Genomic DNA, 15,955 nt, shown 5'->3' on the forward strand with positions numbered 1-15,955 from the left:
TTTTGTTTATTTTTATTTATTTATTTGAGAGTGACAGAGAGAGAAAGGCAGATAGAGAGAGAGAATGGGTGCACCAGGGCCTCCAGCCATTGCAAACCAACTCCAGACACATGCGCCCTCTTTTGAATCTGGCTAAAGTGGGTCTTGGGGAATCAAGCCTTGAACTGAGGTCCTTAGGTTTCACAGGCAAGCGCTTAACTGCTAAGCTATCTCTCCAGTCCCACTATTGCCATTTTTAACCAAAATATTCAAATTAGGCATGCCAACAACCTCTTGGACCTTTGTGTGGCAGAGGCTGGGGAGATGCCTGAGCCACTTAGAAGCTGGGTGGGTGTGTTGGACTGCCTGTAATTCCAGTGCTTGGGTAGCAATAACAGGGAATGCTGGGATTTGCTGGCTATCTAGAAGACTAGCTGAATCAGTAAACTCTGGGTTCAAGTGAGATACCCTGCCTCAGAAAATAGAGAGTGATTCAGGAAGACATCTGATGTCATTCAGTCTCTGGCTTCTACACACACATGAACCCACATGATGATGAACACATACCTATGCATGTAAAACACACACACACACACACACACACACACACTTAGATCAGTTCAAGTCTGTAACTTATATTCTTGGACCAATCAACCTAACAAAGCCTCCCATTGCATCTGTTTCTGTCCCACATACTGAACCATGTTTGGGCATGATAGAAATTATATACTTTTTTGGTTGACTAAGTTCAAATGTTGGGAGCAATCTTTGCCCTTTTGCCTATGTGATGAATCATGGCAGTCTATAGCCCTCATCTCTTAACTCCTTCAACTTCTATACTTTCACTCTGTATCACTATAATTAGAATATCCTCTTTTAGTCTTGTCCCTCTCTAAGGGCACAGTAGATTATACTCATATATAGGGACCGTGTTTTTATTTATCTTTCTCTTTGCGTGGATTATGTTTGGCAATAAGTACTCTACCTGTGGATGAATTTCATTATATAGTGTGATAGGAAAAATGCTAGTAAAGTATATCATAATGTTTTACTAAAGTTTCTAGAATCAGAGGAGAACAATTTCTAGTTATCCCTGTATTTCTAAGGTTACTGTCTGCATGGTCAAACCATGTCAGCAGAATAAGCTACCTTATAAGTCAAATCTATCTAACAACATTTTTTTTCTTTTAAACAATTTCTTAAGGGATTGTGTAAGTTATTAGTTTTCTAATACTCGTAGCAAAAAATATGGATGCATTCCTGGCAGTGACATTGTTTAGCCTGGAAGATGTTGCCAACTTGCAAACACCCATGGTATCTACCTCATGATAAGTGCTTTGGGTAGTAATTAGCATGGAGCAGTTATCAAAAAATAATGCTACTACTTAAAACAGAAAATGAAGCCGGGTGTGGTGGCGCATGGCTTTAATCCCAGCACTCGGGAAGGAGGCAGAGGTAGGTGGCTCTCCATGAGTTTGAGGCCACCCTGAGACTACATAGTTAATTCCAGGTCAGAGTGGACCATAGAGAGACTCTACCTTGAAAAAAAAAAACATAGAAAATGACTTTAATGTTCTGTGATCAGACAGGTTTTAACTATTCTTCATATGGTCCAGTTACCCAGATGAAGGGATTCATGCGTGATGAAGAAGTTTGAACTTTCAGAAGTCAAGAGAAGTTTCATAAAAGGTATAGAAAAGAATCTGGCTTCTCCTCTCCACTTCCCTCCCCTGTCTTCCTCTCTCCTCCATTCCCCTCCTTCTTCTGTTCTCTTTCCACTCTTTCAAAAGGAAAGTCAACCAATAAGCTGGGTATGGTGGTGCACACCTTTAGTCCCAGCACTTGGGAGGCAGAGGTAGATTGCTATGAGTTAGAGGCCACCCTGAGAATACATATTGAATTCCAGGTCAGCCTTGGCTGGAGCAAGACACTACCTCAAAATAATAATAATAATAATAATAATAAATTGAAAAGGAAGGTCAACCAGTTGACTATTTTGAAACATATGCAAGACACCACCTGCACCATCTCCACCACCACCACGCATGCCAGGTTCTTCGATTTATCTGTGTGCATGCAGGCATGCATGTCTGTGGAGGCAAACCTTGGGAAGCCTTGGTTCCTGGATGGTCCTGCAATTCATAATGTGGATAATCTCTCTCCCAAGTGCTCAGATGGTGTATGGAAGAAAGATCCTGGTTTATGAGATGATTCCCACTAAAAATTTCTCACCAGCCAGCAGTCAGCCTTGGAATACTTGCAACCTGACACCAAGGATCTGCAACCCCTACCCCAAGCTGCCCAAGCCATTGAATAGGCAGGACTCACTGCACAATGGCAGACAGACAGACATGTGCAGGGCAAGGCTGACCCCGCTGCCACCTTTCACTGCTGCCAGATGAACTGTTCTGACTTAGGTAGCTGCTGTTTGCTTGTTTGTTTGGGACCTGGGGTAGGGGTGTTGAAGGCTCTTTAAAGCTCTTGTAAGTAACCCCTACCTCATCTCATCCATGCTTTGAAAGTAACCGAAATAAACTCGTTGCTGTTTTGCAAAACTGGAAGAAAAAAGAAAAAGAGAAAAGAATCTGTGAGAATAGTTTTTGCCAAATGAGAAAAAAGTTCAGTGGGTGCTAAAAATGGTTCAGATCAGGAGCAGATCTATTAGAATAAGAGATGGGAGCTGGCTACTAAGCAGGTGGAGGTAGGAGGATCTCTGTGAAAATGAGACCCTACTTAAGGGGGGGTGAAGAGTAGGAGATGGGAGGGCAGAAAAACAGAGAAAATGTTGAGTTTGCAAGCCAGTGGCACTTCCGGGAATCTACAGTCGAACGTGTGAACACATTAGCAGCTCCGTTTTCCTCTTAATAAAATGAAATCTCAGATATACTAGTCTTAGCCAGGTGGTTCATTTGAATAAAGCCTTCAATTTTCTTTGATCCACATAAGAAGCTGGCCACATATTGTAACAAAAAAATAATTGCTTGTTGACATTCTTTTGAGGAACTATTATTTCAAGCCAAAGGCCAAAGGTGTATACATTCAGTTTATGGGGAAACATCTGTGCTGTGGTTTTCCTCACTGTGGAGGAAATGCTACATTGAAGGGAAACTGTTAAAATAACAGTAAGAGAGCCAGGAGTGGTAGCACACACCTTTAATCCCAGCACTTGGGAGGCAGAGGTAGGAGGATCGCCATGAGTTCAAGGACACTCTGAGATTACATAGTAAATTCCAGGTCAGCCTGAGCTAGAGTAAAACCCTACCTTGAAAAATCAAAAAAATAAAAATAAAACTTAATAATAACAGTAAGAGGCTGTGGAGATGGCTTAATTGTTAATACACTCATCTGCACAGTGTAAGGACCCTGGTTCAATCCCCTAGTACCCATGTAGAGCCAGATGCACAAGATGGTGCATGCATCTGGAGTTCATTTACAGCAGCTAGAGGCCCTAGAGCACCCATTCTCTTTCTCTATCTGCCTCTATCTAAGAAGTGAAACATATGAAAAAATAGCAGTAAGAAATCAGCTTACATTTTACATCAAATATAGATACTGGATTAATAGCAGGCTGGCATTTTTCACTTCAAGACTGCAAAAGCTATGGCCCTCTTATGTCTAACTTAAAGGAGTTACCAAGAAACCCCTAAAAAAGCCACCATGTGAAGGAGTGTGTTGATTTTCTGACACACCAGGTTCATTACTCTGATCTAAGTATTAGCCTGTGATGCTATTTGCAATTTTTTAATAGGTAATTAATGAAAACTGGAAAAAAAAGAATGACTATGAAATTAGTTTCAAGGTTATTCACACATTCTCAACACTCACAGAATGAGATTTCTCATAGAATGAGGATTTGTGTTTGGATGTAGCAAAATATATTGAAGTAGCCAGTCCAGGTAGTGAAGGGGAGTTCTGGTAGTCATTTCAAATACACTTTACTGTCCAAATTAAGAAAGCAGTGATTAGTGACCAACATGGTAAAATGGTTACAATGGTAGAATCTTAGAGGAAACATGAGTTGAATGTGTAGGAATGAGGAAAACTTTTGTAATTCTACATACAATTTTACCAGTTTCAGAAGACTGTAAGAGAGCATTTAACTTTGAAAACTGCACAACTTTCTTCCCTTATATTACAACTGTGTATGGTTTGCTTTCCAAACAAAACTACATAATAATTTTATGATTTCTTAAAATGGTGAATAGTTCAGAAAGAGAAAAAAGCGAGTGTTTGGAATCAGCCCAGCAGGCCTTCATCATATTATGTCCCAAATCTACTGGTCAGTCAACTGTGCTCAAAAGGCAATATAATGCTTGCAAGCTGATGACAGTATCACTTTCAGTCTGTTTCCAATAGGAAACGATAACATTTCCCACATTGAAGACCTAACAGCTGAGGTGTAGTAATCGTTTTTATATTCCTTTCTAAAATGCTCAAGATTTCAGAAAAATCATTCGGGTGTTCATTTGGCATAGTCAATCTTACAAATATATTAAGTCTTGAGAAGTCTTGTTATATTTTCAGACTTTCATTTAGTGTCAATTTGATTGACTTGAATAACTGCATCCATTTTTTACTAGTATACTCAGCTATTTTTACCAGTTTGTTTGTGCATCAACTGAAGAGGTTTCAGTAGCAATCTGGGATAGCTAGTTGCCTTCAAGCAGGTGACATTTGATACCTTTGTGGAGAATGAATTTAGTCATCTCATACTGATAAGCCACATTTGAATGTATTTTACTATTGGGTTCATTAGTATGTTTGGAATGAAGATCAAACTGTTCCATGGTTGCTTAACAGAATGCTGAAATAGGTGTAATTATCTTCACTGCAAGTACGTATTTGGTTTTGTTCTAATGGGAGCTCATTACATAGTTACCCATGAAATTTTCTTCCAAGGCCGTTAATAAATTGAATGTAAATTACTCAATTGAAAAAAGAAGTCCAACGATTTAATACAACTTCACTTGACGCTTAAACCATGCCATACTAAATATGTAAGACCACTTCTGATAGGTGCACAATGGCAATTATGATTACAGATGGCATCACATAATTTTTAGAATAAGACCTTCAAAGACCCAAAAAGAGAAAGATTAAAGGACTAAGATGTGCTGATGCACCCAGAGCTGAAAAGAGCTTGCAAGAGGAACCAAGCATCTGGGAGAAAACTTGGTTTTTAGCTTAGAGAACAGAGACATGTTGGCATTGCCTCTGGAACATGACCAATTTTTAATTAGTTTTAAAATCTGGAATGGAAATTCCCTCAGTCATCCATAAACCAACCTTATCCAGTAGAAGTTGAGGGAATCTTGGCCAACTACCTGCCACATAAATTGTTTGGTTCGGGTCCTTTGTGGGACAGAGAGCACTTGTGCAAGAGTGTCACATCCTTCAGAATATGGTTTTCACAGAGAATTCAATACAGGAGAAACAACTCCATGGAGAAAAATCAAATGCACAGTGGTTTGGAGCCTGGCAGATAGAGTCTGAGAGTCGTCACTTTCCACCCCCCTCCATATCTTAGCATGGTGGTTTCCAGAATAAAAAAACAGCAAAAATTATTCCTGTAGATGAGATACAGCTGAGCAAATAGATTACTTCAGTGTAAAGGCCAAACAAGTTATTTCAATATTGATTCAGAAGCTGGGGACTTTTGGTCAAGATGGTGGCCTCCTAAATACACTTCAACTCCGGGGTAATTTCAGAAGGTAGCGGATGGAGGAGATAGACTACCTCTCCACTCAGCAAGGGTCCAGCTGAAACCACAGAGGACATGGGGAGATCAGCAGGAGTGCAGCTTCCATGTGAGCCTGACAATCAGTGCCAGGGCGAAGAAGACAGACCCTGAGGATTTTTTTTTTTTTTTTAAATTTGAGAGCGACAGACACAGAGAGAAAGACAGGTAGAGGGAGAGAGAGAGAATGGGCGCGCCAGGGCTTCCAGCCTCTGCAAACGAACTCCAGAAGCGTGCGCCCCCTTGTGCATCTGGCTAACGTGGTACCTGGGGAACCGAGCCTTGAACCGGGGTCCTTAGGCTTCACAGGCAAGCGGTTAACCGCTAAGCCATCTCTCCAGCCCCCCTGAGGATTTTTAACACTTACCAAAGCAGAGATCTAGAGGCGCCTAAGAGCTCATCACTGAAGCAGATATAAAACATACCCAATATGGCTCAGGAAATTTTGCAGACCAGAGGGTGGAAAGATTGAGCCACGGGTTGGGACATCATACCCAGAGGTATTGCCATCCACCCCCCCCACACACACACACAATGACTGACTGTTGCTCTCACACACATAAACCACAACCCCATGGGGAATAACAGCAGCCCCACTGAGGAGGGCCCCCCTCAGAAATGGGGCAGGGAGGAGGGAAATGGTGGTGCCAACAAATGATCTGTCCATACGGAAGAGTGTATTGGTAATAAAACAAACAATGATTCAACCTATAACTTCCCATAGAGGGGGGAAGCACTCTATTTCATAAACCCATTCTGGGCCCACCACAGGGAGCAGGAGAACAAGGGAAGATCGTGATCTACAATTCCTTTCCATGAGAACAAGGTGGAAAGTCTGCTGTGAGTGAATAAAATACTCTAAGTGGCCTTGTGGAATAAGTTTCTCATCTTGGAAAAAGTGGAAATAAGTGAGCCTCCAGCATTTGAGTTCGGATGGCTGCCTAAGAACTATGAAAGACAAAACAGCAAGAAAAACAAATTCAGCTGTTTAATAAAAATAACTTTAATATATAGTTTTAGTTCTATGACATGCTTTAAAATATATAATTGAGGCCTGCCAGATCCTTTAAAAATTTTTAAATTTTTATTTATTTATTTGCAAGTAGAGAGAGAGAGATATGGAAAGAGAGAGAGAGAGAAGGGATGGGTATGCTAGGACCTCTTGCCACTATGAACTGCAGATGTATGCACCACATTGTTCGTTTGCTTTTACATGGGTTGTTAGGCTTTGTAGGCAACTGCCTTAACTGCTGAGGCATCTCTCCAGCCCTAGGATGCCAGATTTTCATTCCAGCGTACTCGTATGATATTTTCATTGAGAAATATCATGTCAGTTGGGTGTGGTGGTGCACACCTTTAATCCCAGTACTTGGGAGGCAGAGGTAGGAGGATCGCTGTGAATTCGAGGCCACCCTGAGACTGCATAGTGAATTCCAGGTCAGCCTGGGCTACAGTGAGACTCTACCTTGAACTTACCCTCAAAAAAAAAACAAAAAACAAAACAAAACAAAAACAAACTTAAAAACCCAAAAAAGAAAAAAAAAAGAGAGAAATATCATTTCAAAGTGAAACTTGACAGAATAGAGTCCCTTGCGGAACCCTAGAAGCTCGAGGAAGAATGGAGAGGCTTACTATTTATTTTGGGAACGTAGTGTGGGGGAAATCGTATTTCAGTATAGAACCTGTTGTCAGATCTAAAGTCACCAAAGCATGAACTATCCTTGCAGTCTTGATGCAGGCAGTTGACATGCATTGTTAGGAATAACACACTAATATTCTTTTTTCAAAAAAATTATTTATTTATTTATTTGAGTGGAACAGACATACAGAAAGAGAGAGAGAAGAGAGAGAGAAGAGAGAGAGAAATAGAGAGGGAATGGGTGTACTGTACCAAGGCTTTCTGTCAGCCACTGCAAACGAATTCCACATTCATGGGCCACTTTGTGCATTCCCAAGAACTGGCTTTACACTACTTCTCGGGAATCAAACCTGGGCTGGCAGACTTTGCAAGCAAGCACCTTTAACTGCTGAGCCATCTCTCCAGGCCTACATTGATGTTCTTTCCAGTTGATTATAGCTTAACTGGTGTTATTTTGTAGAGCTAATTTTCTTTTCTTCTTCTGCTGGAATTCACTCTGCAGTCTCATGGTGATCCTCCTACCTCTGCCTCCAAAGTGCCAGGATTAAAGGCATGAGCCAACACACTAGTTTTCAAGAACAGTTATTGAGCTCAGTGCTTATTTACTTCAAGAAGACACTGAAGAATCAATTATTTCCAGAAAAAAATGATACAAGTGGGTATTCTAGATAAAGATAATCTGGATTCAATCCTAGCTCTATCAATTAACAACTATGGCTTTCAGCAAAGGACTTCTCTTTGCCTAAGTCTCTTCATCTGTTAAATGGGGCTGATAACATCATTTTCATTGTGTTGTGGTGAAGATCAAATGAGTCAACACCTTGAGAACACAAAAGTGTTCATGGTAAGTGCTCCCTGGGTAAAAATCATCAATTGACTGTTGTAATTCAGGAAACAGAAACAAACAGAAAAAAACACCCATGCAGTATCATAAATCTATGTATCCATGACTTTGATATTTACCTATGACACAGAAGGGCTTTCGAGCAAACCTCAGTCTTCCTTGCCATCCTCTATACCGACAACAGCAACCTGCAGACCAGATTCGAATGATGAACTCCAAACCAAACACGACAATCATCACGAACTCCTGGGACATCAGAAAAGAGACGTCAGAGACAAGTACTGCAGAGTACCAAAGTAAGAAGCCATGTGGATATTTCTGGGCACTTAGGTCTAACACATCTGGTTAGTGTCTAAAGAACAGCTATTCTCCAAATCAAACTAAGCCTGGAGAACACTGACACTAATTGTCTGAAAGTTCTGCCATGGAATGCTGTGCCTACTCAAGTTTCCAACACTTTGAAGATGAGTCAGTTTTGATAGTAAATGTACAGGATGAATAATAGAAGTCTGGTCTGGAATATGTAATATAGCTGATGTTAGCTACTTGGTAACATATGAACTATCCTAGACAAATAGACAAGGCCCTGAAATACAATTTTGAGTACTACAGAAAACAGAGCTTCATTCTGCTGCAAAGCGTGACATAATCCCTAAGCCTTTAAGAGCTGCTCTAAGAGAACAAGAAGTAAACATTTAGAAGTATGTTGATTTCTTTTGTTACAGTGTCTTAAGCAGCAGGTTTCAGAAGCACACGGCCATGCGTGTGGTACGTATATCCATTGCCAGAAATGAGACCCTGAATCCTCCTGTTCTGAAGCTTGTTAATTATTCTGCTGCCCTTTGGCAATAGCTGCCTGGGAAACAACACCTGCGCCAGCAAAATGACTTCGAGAAGAGTTGTGAGTTAACGCTGGGGAAAGGCCAGCTCATTAAACAGTCAGTCACAGAAGGAAAAACCAAAGGGAGTATGGAAGAGGGAAGCATCTTTTGAGCATGTTTAGCACAGTTACTTGTTCCCCTGGGGACAAACCTAAAGTTTATTAAACTTGGTTTTCTCTTAAAAAAAATTCCTTTTCTTGTTTAAATAAAAGGGTTGGTTGACTCATGTTTGTCATGTAGACTGCATTTATTAATCAGCTTTTATTCTAATGGACTAATTGTAAAAGTGATACATGGTCTTTATTAAAGCTTCTGAACATCACAGGAATATAGAACATTATAGAAAGTAAAGGAAGCAACCACTTCTTACTCTCAAGATAAACTTGTTACCAAACTTATAAAAATGGCACTTTTGTTGCACATTTTTATTTATTTATTTATTGAGAGAGAGAGAGAGAGAGAGAGAGAGAAAGAAAATGGGTGCACTAGAGCTTCTAGCTGCTGCAAACCAATTCCAGATGCATGTTCCACCTTGTGCATCTGGCTTTTGTGGGTCCTGGGGAATCAAACTTAGGTGCTTTGGCTTTGCAGGCAAGTGCCTTGACCACTAGGACATCTATCCAGCCCTTTTATTCCACATTTAAGGCAAATGTGCTTGTAGTTAAAGAAATGTGATGGCATGCTATGCTTTTAAAATACCTACAAGATACCTACTAGTCTATTATTTTCTCCTAAATCATATACAAGTATTTCTTGTGATAGGAAACATATCTCCTATATCATCCTCCATACCCACAGTGAATTAAAACTACTTCCAGTCTACAGATTAGTTTGTGTACAGATAACTAAAGCTATGATCAATATACATACTCATTGATGATCTGGGGATTTTATTTAGTTTTGGATTATTTTTGTTTAGAATGCATATCTGAGTATAGTCTGTAAATTTATTATGCTGTCAAAAATTATATCATCTGTTTTTATATTTTATTTATTTAGTTTTTAATTTTTTGTTTACTTTTATTTATTTATTTGAGAGCAATAGACAGAGAGAAAGAGGGAGGGGGAGAGAGAATGAGAATGGGTTCACCAGGGCCACCAGCCACTGCAAACAAACTCCAGATGCGTGTGACCCCTTGTGCATCTGGCTAATGTAGGTCCTGGAGAATCGAGCCTCGAACTGGGGTCTTTAGGCTTCACAGGCAAGCACTTAACCACTAAGCCATCTCTCCAACCCTATATTTTATTTTTAAAAAAATATTTTATTCATTTATTTGAGAGAGAGCATAAGTAAAAGATGCAAAAAGCTAGAAAGAGAGAGAGAGAGAACAAGAGAGAGAGAGAATGGGTGTGCCAGGGCATCCAGCCACTGCAATGAACTCCAGACACATATACCACCTTGTGCATCTGGCTTATATGGATCCTGAGGAATTGAACTGGGTCCTATGGCTTTTCAGGCAGGTGTCTTAACTGCTAAACAATCTCTCTAGCCCTTTTCATTTTTTTTTAAAAAGATATTTATTTATTTACAAGAGAGAAAGACAGAGAGAGAGAGAGACAGAGAGACAGAGAGAAGAGAGAATGGGCATGTCAGAGCTTCCAACCACCACAAATGAACGTCAGATAAATTTACCACTTTGGACATCTGACTTTATATGGACACTGATGAATTGAACCTGGGCCAGATAAAGGCAAGCAGGTGCTTTTATCCACTGAGCTATCTCCCTGTCTGTTTTTACCCAGTGCATTTTTCTATATTTAGATACCTTACCAAGGTCTAAAGTGCCCAACCTTAGTTGAGTGGCAACTCCATTTTTTGCTCACTCCTTCCTTTAGCCCTATTTATATCTTAAAATTTGACATTCCAGTTGTGAGAAGTAATATTCTGAAGGGTACAAAACAAAAACTAAGGTGTGGCCTCAAGTCACATAGTACTGCCATGTCATGATGCCCCTTTCTCATGTAAACAGAGCCCCCCCCACATCATTGTTCTTAAGAGGAGTGTGTTAAGGTCACTGTAGTACTTCTATGCCATAGTAAGGAAGATAAATTATATTTGTAGATATTTATTCAATACCTATCATTCAGGAATACTGCTTGCTGCATTTTGTTTTGTTTTCAAAAGAGATTAAAGGAAAATGGCTTCATGCTTTCTTCATGAAGCAAAATCTGTACGTATTGGAAGGAGAAGTAGGGAAATCAATAATTACATTTGGGAATCATTTGGTGCTTCTCAGAACTGCTAGAAAATAACTAGTAGAAAGAAAATCAGCAATGTTACAGACTATTTGACTGACATAATGACCTGTGGGTTGGCTCTAACTGACAGGTACAGAACATTTGACCTAACAACAATGGAATATGCCTCTTTCTTATTTATTATTCTTGGTAGTATTATTTCTTTGGTCATTTTTAAAATTCAAGATGAGTCATGATCTAGGCTATAAAAAGCTTCATCATTTATAAGAATGAAATTGTATAGCACTGTCAAATTATAATGGGATTAAAATAGAAATTAACGATAGGGAGACATATCTCTAAACATGTAGAAAATTGAATAACATACTTCTAATTTGTTAGTCAAAATCAGACTTGATGGAAATTAAAAAAAAAACTGAAAGGGAATGAAAATATAGCATACCAAAATATATGGGATGCAATTAATTATGAATGTGGATTTATATCATAAACTTTTTACATGGCAAATAAATGTCTCTTAGTAATAATCTATAGCTAAAAAGCTAAAGCAGAAGAGCAAAATAAACCCAAGAAAACAGAAAGAAATAACATAGGTAAGAAAACAAACGAATGAAAATAAAAATAGAAAATCCATGAAATAAAAAGATGGCTCTGTAAGAAAAAAGTCAACAACATGATAAACCTCTTGTAAGCTGAAATAAATCACCAATATTAGGAATGTAACAGAGGTCACCATTATAGATATTACTGCTGTTAAAAGTCAGTGAAAAGATACTATGAGTAACTTTATGTTCATAAGTTTGAAAATTCAGAAAATAGGCAAAATCCATGTATACTCAGCAAAGAAGAAATAATCTGAATATTCCTATAATCTCTAAGGATACTGAGTCATAATTAAGAAGGTTTCAAGAAGACATGACCAGGACAAATCAACTAACAGGTACAGAAAAAAAAAAATGATGCAAATTCCACACATTTTTTTTTTCCAGAAAATAGGATAAGATGGGCTGTGGAGATGGCTCAGCACTTAAAGGTATTTGCTCATAAAGCTTTCAAGCTTAGGTTCAATCTTCCATTACCCACATAAAGCCAGATGTACAAAATGGCACATGCATCTGGAGTTTGTTTGCAGCAGCAAAAGGCCCTGGTCTCTCTCCTTGCAAATAAATAAGAGCTATTTAAAAATGAAAATAGAAAAAGAAACAACACTTCTAATACTTTTTATTCAACTTTATATAATTTCTTGCAGAAAACTGAAAAAGAACAAACACACCTAATTCCTTTTTTCTCAATTTCATACAATCTCTTCCAGAAAATAGGAAATATTCATAATTCTATTTAAAATTTTTTTCATTGAAAGAAGGAGTTGCTATATAAACCACGTTCTCATAGAACCTGCTATGCAACTAGGCTAGCTTTGAACTTGAGATCTTTCTTCTTCTGCCTCCTGATTATTGAGGTCAGAGGTGTGTGTCACTTGATGGCTATCACTTCATTTACTTTTTAAAACTATTTAATTTATTTGGGAGAGAAAAGGGGGAGATAGAGGGAGAAAGAATGGGCGTGCCAGGGGCTCTGGCCATTGCAAATGAACTCCAGACACACGTAGCACCATGTCCATTAGGTACTGGGGCATCTAACCTAAGTCCTTAGTCTTTACAGGCAAGCACCTTAACTACTAAGCCACTCTCCAGCCTACTTCACTTATTTTTTTAAGGCATGATGTCTAGATCTTGTATCCAGACTAGTCTTCTACTACTAGGGTAAAGCAATCCTTCCTATCTTAGCTTTCTCTCTGAATAGTTTGGACTATAAATTCCTAAACCGGTACACTGAAGTTAACACAAAAAGAAACAAAAGCATAAACAAACATCCTTTGACTTGAGATGTTAAAATCTTCAACAAAACATTAGCAAATTGATTGTATAGCTACACACATTAAATGCAATTTATTCCCAGCATGCAAGGACTGTTCAGTTCCTACAATGTATTGTATCAGGTTAACTAATCAAAGAAGAAAAAAATCATAGAAACATATCAATTAATGCAGAATAAAAGCCTTTGCAATCCATTCATGATAAAAATATTCAAGTTAGGAATAGCAGGGTATTATCTCAACTTGATAAATAACATCCACAAAACTTATAGCTATCATATTTAATAGTAAAATATGCTGAATGCTATTCTCTAAAATCAAGAACAAGGCAAGATGTCCTCTTTCAGCAATAAATGAAAAAAAGTAGATATCATCTTTTTCCAGAAATAATTCTCTTTTTATCTTTATTAGTTATGTACATACTCAGTGTGTAAACAGCCATGTTGGTACCATCGTTAGCCTCCTTCCTGTCCTTCCCCCTCTGAAGGGACCCTCCTCGTTAGGGAATGTGGGTCGTGCATTGTGGGGGTAGCCATCAGTTATGGGGAAGAGGCAATGTCTCTGTGCATACTGTCCCAACTTGTAGCCATATCAATCTTCTTCAGAAATAATTCTAAGGAATCAATGAAGACCTTCTGAGAACTAGTAAGTGAGTTCAGTACAGTGGTAAGGTGTATGATCAATATATGAAAGTCAATCATATTTCTTCTTCTAGGAACAAATATGTAGAAACCAACACTTAAGAAGTGATATTATTTACCATCATTCCAAATAAAAATAATTCTTAGATATATACATATGCAGCAAAACATGTAGTCTTTCTCTCTATCTCTCTCTGTGTACTAAAGATAACAAAATCCAGATGAAAGAACTAAGAGAACTAAATAAGTGGAGGAGATATTATATTTATAAACTTGAAGACAATACAATAAGGATGTCAATTATTTTAAATAATCTATATGTTTGATGAAAAAATATTTTTGATTATTTGCAAGGAGAGAGAGAGAGAGAGAGAAAATGGGCACACTAGGACCTCTTGACTTTGCAAATGAATTTGACACATGCACCATTTTGTTTATCTGGTTTTATGTGGGTACTAGGAAATCAACCCAGGCCATCATGCTCTGCACGCAAGCACCTTTAACTGAGCTATCTCTTCAATCCTAGTTTGATGAAATTCTTATCAAAAGCTTAGAAAAGCTTTTGAGGGATACAAATAAATTTATTCCAAATTATATATGGAAATTCACAGGCCCTATGATATGTAAAACAATCTTGGGAAAAAAGAAAGGAATTGCTTTGTTTAATATTAAGGTCTATAATATGGTTCCAGTAATTAAGATTATGTTGTATTGGCAGAGGAGCAGACATATAAAACAGTTAGTTAGACATGAACCAGAAATAGCAACACCAAATAAACTTAAGTGACCCTCATTGAAAGCACAAAAGTAATTCAGTGGAGAAAGAATAGGCTTTCAAAAGCTAGTGATGGAGAAATTGGACATAGAATAGACAAGAATAAAGAGAGGTAAGGAGAGAGGGAAGAAAGGAAGAAGGGAGGATGAAGAAATGGAATGGAAGAGAAAAAAAGAAAAAGAAAGAAAGGAAATGGAGTAAGGAAAGGAAGAAGAATCACAGGCTTCTTTTTTTTGAGGGGGGGAAGGGTCTTGTTCTAGCCCAGGTTGACCTGGAATTCATATGTAGCCTCAGGCTGACCTTGAATTCACAGAGATTCTCCTTCTTCTGCCTCCTGAGTGCTGGGATTAAAGGTGTGTTCCACCATGCCCAGACATAGGCTTAAATATTAAACCTAACACTATATGCAGCTGGAGAAGATTTTTGAGTGTTAGACCAAGCAAAAAGTTCTTAACTTTGACACTAAAAGTGCAGCTATTCAAGGAAAAAAATGATAAATTGGACTCTGTCAAAATTAAAACATTTTCTCTCTATAATCCCATGTATAGAAAAAGCAAAGTGGGCTGGAGAGATGGCTTAGCAGCTAAGCGCTTGCCCGTGAAGCCTAAGGACCCCGGTTCGAGGCTCGGTTCCCCAGGTCCCACGTTAGCCAGATGCACAGGGGGCGCACGCATCTGGAGTTCGTTTGCAGAGGCTGGAAGCCCTGGCGCGCCCATTCTCTCTCTCTCTATCTGTCTTTCTTTCTGTGGCTGTTGCTCTCAAATAAATAAATAAATAAAAATTAAAAAAAAAGAAAAAGAAAAGAAAAGGAGAAAACATTTGAAAAAGAAAACATAAATCTGACAAAGAACTATCATCTAGAATATTAAGGGAATATCAAAGCTTAACAATATGGCTGGAAATATGGCTCACTGGTTAAGGTGCTTGCCTTCAAGCCCTAATAACCCAGGTTCAATTCCCACTACCCACGTAAAGCCAGATGCATAAAGTGGTGTATGCATGTGGAGTTTGATTGAAGTGGCTAGAGGCTCTGGTGCTCATTCTCATTCTCTATCTCTGTCTGATTGAAAAACAAAAAAAATCCTTAACAATAAAAGGATAAAAATTCAGTTACAGAATTGACAAAAGATATGAGGATAAGGTATATATACTCAGGCATATTCAACCTACAACTCACAGGCCATATGTAGCTACATGCTGTCAAGGATAGCTGTGAATATGACTCAACCCAAAATCACAGACTTACTTAAAACACTATGAGATGTTTTGCTATTTTTTTTTTTGGTTTGTTTTTATAAGTTGATTACATAGTTCTGGAGCATGTACTTTGTACATGATAACATTGTGCTGCATTTTAAAAGTCTGAAAGTACCTGGCATGCCAG

General features: G+C 38.5%; 1 protein-coding gene across 2 annotated transcripts in view; it reads right to left on the reverse strand.

Annotated features, from left to right (window-relative positions):
• Positions 1-15,955, reverse strand: part of Kcnq5 (potassium voltage-gated channel subfamily Q member 5) — a 565,394-nt gene that overhangs the window by 155,184 nt on the left and 394,255 nt on the right. For both annotated transcript variants that reach the window (XM_045156689.1, XM_045156688.1), the window contains exon 3: positions 8,319-8,445. In XM_045156689.1, the coding sequence (XP_045012624.1) occupies positions 8,319-8,445 (127 nt within the window). The remainder of the gene's footprint in view (positions 1-8,318; positions 8,446-15,955) is intronic.

The sequence above is a fragment of the Jaculus jaculus genome, chromosome 8 (assembly GCF_020740685.1).
Source record: "Jaculus jaculus isolate mJacJac1 chromosome 8, mJacJac1.mat.Y.cur, whole genome shotgun sequence".
NCBI classification, from domain to species: Eukaryota; Metazoa; Chordata; class Mammalia; order Rodentia; family Dipodidae; genus Jaculus; species Jaculus jaculus.